General features: G+C 35.1%; 1 protein-coding gene across 1 annotated transcript in view; it reads left to right on the top strand.

Moving 5' to 3' along the window:
* LOC140172188 (melatonin receptor type 1B-like) overlaps positions 1-9,788 on the top strand; it is a 66,306-nt gene extending 56,518 nt beyond the window's left edge. Inside the window, exon 5 of the mRNA XM_072195510.1 lies at positions 9,324-9,788. Within this exon, the coding sequence (XP_072051611.1) occupies positions 9,324-9,737 (414 nt within the window). The 3' untranslated portion in view covers positions 9,738-9,788. The remainder of the gene's footprint in view (positions 1-9,323) is intronic.
* Positions 9,789-12,095: the final 2,307 nt, after the last annotated feature.

The following is a 12,095-nucleotide window of genomic DNA, read 5'->3' as shown; positions in this document are numbered from 1 at the left end:
AAAATATAAGATTGCTAATTAATATTGTTTTTGTACTATAAATAGAAAGAGGCATATGTTAACTTATTGATCTAATAATCTGACGATGAAAGGTTGATGCATCTGGGAGCTATTGTCAATTAAATGAAGATCGGCGTAATCATGGTTTTACTTATACACAACAAGATGAATATGTTCACTGCTTGAAATGTTTATTGCATACGTGCTCTTAATTCAAGTTAATAAGGTATTACTGCTTTGACATTACTATCAACCAATAAATATTGATTAGAGCACATCGTGAATGAAGAAATATGCAAGGAAAAAATAAAACATTTCCAAGATCTTCAACATAAATATCATTGTCGACAGGTATTTGTAATAAAATAGAGCGCAACAGCTTGAAAATGGTGCGCTACGGATCCAGCGTTACGATGAAAAGTGTAAAACACCTACTTTCCTTTAGAATCATGTAACTTCTGAACCGAATGTGCTATTTTTAAGATCTAAAATTCGTAGAGAAGATAAAACTACTATCATTTCAAATATGTAAACAATTAACCCCAAACTGGTACAAAACATAGTAAAGAAAATCTGCAAAAATGAAAAGTCGTCGGTACCAATCATTTTGATACACCCTGTACACACGGCATGTCATGATCATGATGATGTTTGCAATGTATGGTATGATACGCCTAGCCGCGCCTATGGCCGGCTTCATTGCTGTACTAAAGTATTGCAATTTTATTGCGTTGATATAATTCGGAATAATTCGTTTTAAAGTATTTGCTTCCCCAATTCCCATGCGTGGTTGGTCATGTTGGTGGTATGTAGGCCTATGTCAGTTTTTTTTACATTCTACTGAGTACTGTTGCAATATTTTTGCATGCATATACCCATGACCGTTTCAAGACTATGACTGAGAAATTTGCTTTTGTTTATAAAATAAAATGCAAGAATCATCTTTCCCACACAATACTTCTTACAAACAAGGTGTTGATATTGGCCCTTTCGATGCAAAACAAAGCACAAATGAAGGAAAGAAAACAAAACAATAATGTTTTTGATTTTTATTCAATTACACATATACAAAAAAAAAGTAATGGCCTATGAAAAGACTCCCCCTAAATATAATAATATTAATATTATTTTAGTCCTGAATACAAAATATAATAAACAAGCATAAAAGAATCTGATACAAAAATGTGTTACTCTGAAACGTTACAATCGTAATTTTCAGTCAAAAAATCCACAAGAAATGACTCTTGATGCAACTTAGGCCTATATTTAAAAAACAGAAACGGCTGCCTGCATCTGGAACTCTTCATATCTGAAAGTTTGAAGGTCTTATTTCATACATCAGAATTATCTGCAAGATTGCAAGATGGCTTTAGGTGACCGTGGCCCTATTGGCTAATGCACAAATTTAGATTTTCTTTCTATATAAATAATACTATAGTATATGTTAAAACTTATGCCCTGTAGATTACATTCGGTTCTTGAGATATGGCCTGTCAAAATGGCGCGAAACCAAAACAAAAAATTGGCAACAACTTTCTTTTTATTTTCTATATTTTTGACAAGTCCAGTTGCCAGATGATTTTCTAATTCATGCATGAATTTTGCAAAGTAAAGATTTCAGATAATCAGATACAATTAAAAGAGCTATGGTACTGAGGCATGGTACATGGGTAGAACACACACTATACTACAAAATTACGGTGGCGTTTTGGCAAATTTCAATTTTCATAATTAATTAGGGCCACTTATTAGAAAAGTTGATTAGGGCCCTAATTAATTATGCAAATGGAAATTTGCCAAAGGCATCCATTTTATTTTGTAGCCGATCTGAACATTTTACTTTGTATAATTCTTGCATATATAATTAGAAAATAAGGCCTACCTGACAACATTGCATAACAAAAATAAAAGAAAGTTGTTGCCAACTTCTTGGTTACGTGCCATTTTGACAGGCCATATTTTGGTAACCGAATATCCGATTAAAATAAAAAAATTCAGTTTTGTAATCAGGAGAGAATGGGCTCACATATTTCAATCAGACAAAAATCTATATCCAATAGCGTTACCTTAAAGCTAGCATTATAAGTGTCTCCTTAACTAATAACAAAAGCTGCCCACTGGTATCTTGGCATTGTCTTTTTTAAAGACATTTCTTGTTTGACGATAATTTCTGTGGCGAGATGTGTCGGACTGTCTTGTTTTCTTGGGTACTTAACTATGACGTGTGCCAGCTAATTACATCATAGTTGTACTTTTCCAGCAGTCATGAGATCAGAAACATGGGGTGGGCGGACTTGCCCCGAGGGCGGACTTGCCCCGGTCTCCCCTATGCATTTTAAAAACTTCCGTTCACCGGAGGCTATTGCCCTTACAACTTTCTAGTATTTTGGAAGTTCTCAATATGCCTTTTAATCCTCTTATTTCAAATCTTGATTGGATAATAAATATTTCAAATTATTCGTAAGAAAACATTAGTCTTCAAGGGCTCATTCAACACCGTAAACATGCTAAATCTCTGACTAGCATATAATTCATTTATGATACAAAGCCCGATGACGCGTGAAGTGCACTGTGCCCAGGTTATATCTCAATACTATAATCGCTTTTAAATTGGACCTTGTACGGTGTTCTATCACATTTGAGCTCACTTAAAATTTTAAATTTCAATCACCGTTATACGCATAGTCCTTGACAGGTTTGTATGTAAACTGATTATGGAAAGGTTGCGATTCCCAAACACCGTAATCGTACGTCCATCTATCTATTCAAAATCACTTTCATGTGACTGAGCGAGGTCACTTGTTGAGCCAGTTTTGCAGATTTTGCACGTACGAAATGGCCGCGCCGACAACGTAGAAAAATGTACAACATTTTTGTACTGCGCGCGTCACAAGGTTCATGCAAACTGCATGACGAAAAAGTATCATTTTGAAAATAAAGACATGATGCACGAAGTATTTTTGTTTTTTGGCACAGTAATATTTGGGAAACACTGACATACCATTAATTTCAAGCGGCATATTATCCTTCGTCATAATCAAAATAACAAGCATGCTGAATTAAAGTGGACATATTAAAGATCCGGGGATAAATCCTACACCACTTAAAACCCTGTTCGGTGATCCCAGCTCAAGTGTAAAAAAATTGAAATTGTTTATAAATTGCTTAAAAGTGAAGGATAAGTCATTCAAATTGCCATCTGTTATTTTTGAAATGACAAATTTGGCAAAAAACAAAGAAAACAGCAGTACTGACGAAGTTGAAGTCCCATTCAAATACATGTAGCTAATTAGATACTGTCAGTATCTAGATTACAGATTCGTGTAAAATGTCTTATTTTGCCTTAAATACACAGCTTTGGCTGAACCACTCGCCAGCCGTGTTGTGATCCCTTTATTACCTTTGACCCCAAAATATATGAAAACCCCATAGATATTGGCTAATGTCAATGCACGTGTCCATGTGGCATCACTTTGCTATGCTTTTTGTGGCAGAAGGGGCATATGTTGAAGGCATATCGTTTTATACCGGAAGTGACCCCTTACTGACCTTTGACCCCAAATGTGTGTACACCACATAGACACTGTGTTATAACAATGCATATGTGCAAGTGGCGTCACTGTCCTACGTAATTTGTGGAAGAAGCATTTTAAAGGTATTTCGTTTTATACCGAAAGTGACCCCTTAACGACCTTTGACCCAAATAAAATAATACTACATATAAACTGGGTAACCACAATTCATGTGTGAACATACGGCTACTGTCCTATGTTTTTCTTAGCAAATACAAAATTTTGAAGGTTTTTCGTTTTATACCGGAAGTGACCCCTTAATGACCTTTGACCCCAAATCTGTGTACACCTCATAGACACTGGGTAATAACAATGCATGTGTACAAGTGGCGTCACTGTCCTACAGAATCTGTGGAAGAAGATGCATTTTAAAGGTATTTTGTTTTATACCGGAAGTGACCCCTTAATGAGATTTGACCCCAAATAAAAAATACCACATATACATTGGAAGACTGCAGCTCATGTGTGAACATACCGTTACTGTCCCATGTTTTACTTAGCTAATAAAATTTTTTGAAGGCATTTCGTTTCATACCGGAAGTGACCCCTTAATGACCTTTGACCCCAAATCTGTGTACATCCCATAGACACTGGGTGATAACAATGCATGTGTGCAAGTGGCGTCTCTGTCCCACATAATTTGTGGAAGAAGATGCATTTTAAAGGTATTTCTTTTTATACCGGAAGTGACCCTTAATGAGCTTTGAACCCAATTAAAAAAAATACCACATATACATTGGGTGACTGTAGATCACATGTGAACATACCGTTACTGTCCTATGTTTTCCTTAGCTAATAAAATTTTTTGAAGGTATTCCGTTTTATGCCGGAAGTGACCCCTTAATGACCTTTGACCCCAAATCTGTGTACACCTTATAGACACTGGGTAATTACAATGCATGTGTGCAAGTGGCGTCACTGTCCTACGTAATTTGTGGGAGAAGATACATTTTGAGTTGAAATCACGTTTTTGACACTTGTGACCCCTGCGTGACCTTTGACCCCACGAGTTTCATTTGACATGTAGGGGCACGGTCAATGATCATTTTGACCAAGTTAGGTCAAAATCGATGTACGCATGTGAGTGCTAGAGCAAATGTAATGGTTGACAGAAGAAGAAAGAAATAACTAGACTTAGCTGTGGTCTAAGACCACGAACACAGCCGTGTTGTGACCCCTTAATGACCTTTGACCCTAAAATATATGAAAACCCCATAGACATTGGCTAATGTCAATGTATTTGTGCACGTGGTATCACTTTGCCATGTTATTTGTGGCAGAAGGGGCATTTTGAAGGTTTTTTGTCTCAGACCGGAAGTGACACCTTAATGACCTTTTTACCAAAAAAAATAAAAAAATACCACGTATACACTGAGTAACATCAATTCATGTGTGAATGTACCGTCTCTGTGCTATATTTTTCTTGGCTGATAAAGTTTTTTGAAGTTATTTCGTTTTATACCGGAAGTGACCCCTTAATGACCTTTGACCCCAAATCTGTGTACACCCCATTGACACTGGGTAATAATAATGCATGTGTGCAAGTGGCATCACTGTCCTACGTAATTTGTGGGAGAAGATGTATTTTGACCACCTTAATGACCTTTGACCTCAATCAAAAAAAAACCTTATGTACACCGACAAAATGCATTGTTCTAATTTTAATTAAAAAATTCTACTATGTTTAGTTGTTGAGATAAAAATTCTTAAAATTATTTAGCTTAAAACAGGAAGTGACCCCTTAATGACCTTTTACCCCCAAAATAAAAATACCATGCATACATCAGGTAACGCTGATTCATGTATGATGATTATATTACTCTGGTCTGTTTACATTTTGAGATAAAAATTTTTAAAATTTTTTTGATAATTTTGGTTTTTAACCGGAAGTAACCCCTTAATGACCTTTGACCCCAAAACTGTAGACATCCTAAAGACCCTAGCTAGTAGCGATGCATGTGTGCTAATGGCGACTCTCTGCTATGTAATTTGTAAAGACAGTGATTTTTTGAATATTTTTTACAAATTTTTCAGACTTTACCGGAAGTGACCCCTTAATGACCTTTGATCCCAATTCTGTGTGCAACTTTTAGACACTGGCTATTGGTGATGCATGTGTGCAAGTGACATCACGGTGCTATGTAATTTGTGGAAGGAGAAGCATTTTTAGTGAAAATCACGGTTTTGGCCACTGACCGGAAGTGGATGACATTTGATCGGAAGTTGATCATGTGACATCTGTGGCACCACCCAATAGTCCTAGTGACCAACTATGATCAACATGGCTGAAAGCATGTGGCTGCGATGGCTGATTATGATGTTGACAGAAAGAAAGAAAGAAGAAGAAGAAGAACGCGGAAAAAAGAATGCACAGCGCCGATGGCGGCTGTGCAAGAAAAAAGACACAGCCGTGACTAACGTCACGGCTGTGTAAAGAATCAGAAGTTTTAACTTTCCAGGGAAATCAGTATTTGACAAATAGCTTGTGTAATGGGAATTTATATATAAAAGCGCATAGAATTAGCCTCTTGTTTCGTATAATTCTTGATTTACCCACGCATTATACTTGAAATTATGTCTAGCAATGAACAACATTGATTTTTCATAATTATATAGACGTTCATAAAACATTGACTTGACTTTGGTTTCTTTAAAGACGCTAAATTAAGAATTTACCTCCCAATTTAACTTTAAAATGATTTTTAAAAGAAATTACTTCTTACATACATAAACTCACAAAACGTGATTTTAATTATTGAAATGTGCATACATTATTTGGTCCGGATCCGCTTTAGCAGAATTTATATTAGGCCTAAAAAAGAATTGTTTGATTGGCTAACATAAAGTTTTTTTTAGGGTAGATAGGTCGGGATTCTTTTTTTTTTTTTTTTTTTTTTTCTTTTACTTTTTAAGCTGCAATTTCGTTTGATTAAGGCCTTGGAACTTTTGATCTTTTTTTTCTTAATTAATTTATTTTATTTATTTTTTTAAATTTTATTACTTTTTTTTGCAAAAAATAAATACAAAAAGTTAGGGTCGGGCCTAATTTTAGGGTAGGTCGGGTTACGCCAATCAAACACTTTTTTAGGCCTTATTATATACCAGAAGGTAGGACAGTTGAAAAATGCATAATAGTTATGACTTTGCAGATGCGTTTTAAATTCCACTCGCACATGACAATGTTTTTAACTGAAGAAGGAACCAATCTTTAAAAGCTTTTTTCTGTAGTGTACATTAGAACATTCAATCTAATGTTATATCTGCATGAGATGAGCCGTAAGATGTGCTCTGAACTGAACATAATTTAAGATAATATAAAGCAAAACTTTTTTGTACTAGCTTTTCATTAAGGAAGGAATCAAATTCTAAACGCTTTTATCTGTAGTGTAACAATAGTAAAATTTATTTATAATTTTGTATCTGCTTGTGTCGCTGCGTCTGAATTTTCAATAAAATAAGGCAAAACATAAGTTTCTTGTATTGGCTTTTTCAAATTCATAAGAATATTTTAATATATATAAATAAAATCTATTATTTTGTTTTTGTAGTTATACCTTTGCTGTCTCGTTCTCTAAAAATGTTGAAGTCGAAAAAAACACCCAAAAAAGCCCAAAAACAGCAAAAATGTATTTTTATCATCATTTAATAAATTATTATCTTAATAGAGCTATTTTGCTCAAACACTTGAAATCGACAAAGGTATGTATATTGAATATGTGGATTGATTTCAAATAAACTTACAGCACACAAATGCCACGATTTTCAGTCACTTTAATTGTTATACCTTGAGAAGTAAACAACCTAAGATGGTAAAGGAAAGCCCTTTGCTATAGGAATCCAAATATGCAGTTAAAATTCATGTAAGAATATACACTGAATAAACTATTTACCCAAATTTACCACACAAAAAAACGAACTTCCCATGCATTTGGCTCACGGCCTGTTTCATCACTTTGGTCAATAATAACACACGAGCAGCAATATTATATATTTATTACAGCTCATAGTGTCCTGTAACAAAATAAAAAGTAAAAGTAAAAAATGGAATAAATCATTAATTTATCTTTTTTTTTTTTATGATATCAACTAGTACCTATATGTTTGCTTACGCACCTTGTATACAAACTTTGTTAATGTGAGATTTATATATATTTATAGAGGTGCGTTACTTTAAGTGAAATACAGGACACTCATCAAAATTATACCACTTGAAAACGCATGACCGTATGTATTTGTGTAATGGTTACCTATTTAATTGGTAGTTTTAAGCATATCATCAGAGACTTTGCGAAATGAAGTTAGAAACCACAAACTTTAACGTCTAGAGGATTATAGAGGATTATGTATTCAAAACCACTCTGCCATTAAAGCCGCTTGAAGTTAAAGTTAACGCGCGAATCTATAGTGTGCCGTAAATTATGATGAAAATACGTCATAATTTAGAACAATAATTTGCATATTTCCTCAAAGACTACATAATTACCACTTATGTATTATCTAGTTAATATACAAATTATTGCAAATCTAATTTGGTTTGGGTAAAAAACATGCTACATGTTGCTGAAAATTATTGATTGAATTAGATCAAAATAATTTTTGTTCCAAACGTTACACTTGATATATACTTGACTTCAACGCCAAGGGGATTAAGTTCCAGTAAAAATGGCCTGGTTTTACTTGAGCCAGCAGTATACGATACTTCTGGAAGAGTAAAGCAGGTGCATAACATTTTTATATATAATATGTCATAGGTTGTGCCTGGTAAGAGAGGGGTAGAGAGGAGGAGAGGGAGGGCATTGGAAGTGGACAGGGAGGTGCTTTGCCGGTAGCCAGGGGCAGCTCCCCCGTGGGACATATTTGTCCTCCTTCTTGACCCTCCCGTTTTGGATGCTGGCCGCCGTGATATTTTACGCTTTTAGGCCTTTTTCTGCCATTTTAAGCCCTGACAAAGTCACTGCATGGGGAGGGGGAAACAGGAGTGCGAGTGGGTAATAATAGGATGGTCAATTTTGAGAGAGCGAGTACAGATAGAGGGGAGAAGGAGGGGGAAATATGGAGAAAGTCGGGAAGGGGAAACAGGAGGGGGAGGTGAGAGAGATTCAGAAGGAGGGGAAAGAAATAAAGAATACGTATTTCATTAGGCTTTGCGTAGTAAATTGGAATTGACAAAGCTGACGAGCCTTTATTAAATAATATATATAGGCCTATAACTATCGTAAGAATATTAATTGAAACGTATAGCTAGTTTCAAAACAATATGATAAGGAGATTAATGCTGGGTCCCGACATAATCCATGTTGAGTGTTATCGCGAGTTCATGTTTACTCAAACGAAGCTCTTAAGGTAAAGTCTTTTGTCTTGAAGTGGGACAGATAACCCCTTGACTAAACAAAAGAGAGACATTTTGATGTAGTCGGTTACAAGCTCTTACACATGCCCTTCTTTTGAACGCACATTGATACACATGTCCCGAGTTTAAGCGACAATACGCTGTTGTTGCAGTAACCAACCATACGTTCGCGTTGGAGTAAATTTGAGCAAGAAATCCAATCGATATTTCTGAAGTTACCGTTCCAGTTAAAGTAAATTTTCTAACTTCATTTCGCAAAGTCTCTATCATCGTCGTCGTCATCAACGTCGTTGTCATCGACATCCTTGTAGTCGGTGTTGTCGCCGTTGTTGTTGTTGTCGCAGTTGTTATTGTTGTTGTAGTTGTTTGTATTATAATTATTATCCTTGACTGTATTTCAGATTCAAGCCTGGAGAGCAGAAGCTAACGGAGAAAATCCGAAGAAAATCGGGGATTTAAAACTGCTTAAAACCGTGTTCATCATCTTCGTCGTTTTCTTGACTTGCTGGACACCTTACACCGTTATAGTGCTGAGCGATATCAGAGACATCTACCCGTATGAGATTTATGTCTGCGCTATCATCCTCGCCCATGCCAACTCTAGCATGAATAGCATATTATACGGAATCACAAACACACATTTTCGAATGGGCTATAAAATGTTACTTCGTAAAGTAACCTGCGGATATTTGTATGCTCGCACATCAGATGTGGAGGGTACTTCAACAACGGAGAAGACAAATACAACAGGGATGGGTGCGTCAAGTACGCGACAGGAAGGAAACAGCTCTAATATTATGCCAGTTGTTACTTGAGCAAAACCTTTTGCAAACAACACCGCATTTTGAGGCCAAAAACAGGTTTGTCTCAGGAGCAATGTTTTGTGTTTTTTTTCTTATTTTTTATTTTGTAGGCTTAGAGCTACACAAAATGCGCAATTTCTTTTACTATTGTATTTTGGGGCAATTTTTTCGTTTCTAGATTTACTCGAAAGCATAAAAAACTTTTTTTTTCTATCACTACGCCAATTCGGTATTGCATTAATTCTATTTTTATTTATTATTGCAATAATGTTATCATTAAATATCATTTTAAATAATCAACTTCTGAGATGACTATATTTTTTAATTGTATTAAAAAAAAAAAACCCAAAAAAAAAAACACACAACAATTTGCCCGATAGGTCACAGTTCAGCGTAGTAAACCTACTAAAATTGGCACACAAAAACCGTCCCGGAATCTGTATTGCCGATGTGTGAAGGGTGCAATAACTTGAAATGTGTGAAGGGTGCAGCTAGTTGACACTTCGAAGGAACTTTTATTCATAACCGTTAAATGAATTCAACTAAATCATTATGTACTGTAAAAACTTCTTTGCATCTGTTCTTTCTAAAATTGTATTAACTTGGGCATGGGAATGCAATACCATAAATGGTTACTGTGATTCGATCAAACTAATACATTTATGTAGTATACATTTTGAATCATAATGAACAATAGGACGTTGCAGCAAACACAAAACGTTTTCGACATCATTTGCAAAAGGTTATAAAAGGTTGTTAGAAAACGTTTAAATATCGGGTTATATAAAGGGTATATTAAGGGTATAAAACGTTTTCATAACATTAAAAATATTTCTTGATAATCAAGTGCTCAGCAAACACAAACTGTTTTATAGAAAACGTTTAAATGTCGGGTTATATAAAGGGTATAAAAACGTTTTTATAACGTTCCAAAAACATCTTTGAAAACTTGATAAAAAAAATTATAAAAACATAATGTTATTTTGCAATAACGTTTTGAAAGCGTTTTCATGACCTTTATATAACCCGACATTTTAATGTTATTAAAACGTTGTGAAAAATACATTTTAAGAACATTTGGACAAAATGTTTGCAAAAATAGTTTACAATAACAATGAGAAAACATTTTAAAAATATTGCTGTAGTGTGTTTTCATGACCTTTATATAACCCGATATTTTAATGTTATTAAAACGTTTTTACCGAAACCAAAAGCCAAAATATAACTTATTTAAAATGATTTTAAAACGTTTTTGTGTTTGCTGGGATAATCTTGCCACATTGGTAACTGTATGTTACCCTGTAGACAAAATTGTTGTTGACGAAAAACCAATTATATTTGAATCTCTGAATTATCGACGTCAGCAAACTATTCGTTAGTAGATCGAAATGACTGTAAATAGAATGGAAATAACGAATACTTGGTGCATGAACTATTCCGCCTTGATCTGTGCCTTAAACAATGCATAGCGATATTTAGAGAGATTGCGATGTTCCATACACCTTTCGCGGTTCATGTGTTCATACGGGCGTTCATACGGGCGTATATACCGCTAGTCCCGGTTCCAAGATGGAGTGTGCTCCTTGGACCGTGACCAACGCTTGTTCCAACGCTTGTTCGATATCTTTTACTGTATTGTTCTGAAGAGCGACAAACAAAAATATTAAGGGCTTAAGTGTAAGACTTATGTCTACTTTCATTCAGCACTTTTGATTTTGATTAAACCAGGGCTAACATGCCGCTTAAATTTAATTGTATTGTAAAAAGTACCACTACATGCATATCACACACGACTTTATTTCAAAAAGTTATTGGCGTTGCATGAACCACCTGATGTAGTACAAAACTGTCAATTCCAACCTCGTCCGTGCGTTCACGTAAACTTTGTATCAAAGGTGCAAATCGCAAACTCTTTTTATACCGCGGATCTCACACCAATGTCAATGGACAATCTGCATGTATGAACCGTTCGTATGAATAGAGTCAAATTTTCACACCTCACTGTTGCTTTATTGTAATGATTTCTTACAAACAAAATGGATCTTATTAATAGCTAGACTTTTGTCGTATGTTCGATATCTGTTACTGTCTTGAATATATTGTAAAACGGATAAGTTTTATGCAGAATCTTTAATACTGTCCTGGCTAATCTCGAGATACAGGTGAGTGATTTCGAACAAATAGCCGGGCATACGATCGATCATGGCGTTTGGGAATCGCAACCTCTCTATTTTGTCCGGCAGACCAATCTGGTTCATACAAGTATTGTGCAATAAATTGCTTGCATTGTAATGCTTTTAAATATGTGATTCCGTACAAATCCGTAAACAACTGTAAATGGCTGAACATAACCTCCCTCAATGGGATAGT

The sequence above is a fragment of the Amphiura filiformis genome, chromosome 15, assembly GCF_039555335.1.
Source record: "Amphiura filiformis chromosome 15, Afil_fr2py, whole genome shotgun sequence".
Taxonomy (NCBI): Eukaryota; Metazoa; Echinodermata; class Ophiuroidea; order Amphilepidida; family Amphiuridae; genus Amphiura; species Amphiura filiformis.
This window is presented reverse-complemented; position numbering and strand designations above follow the sequence as displayed.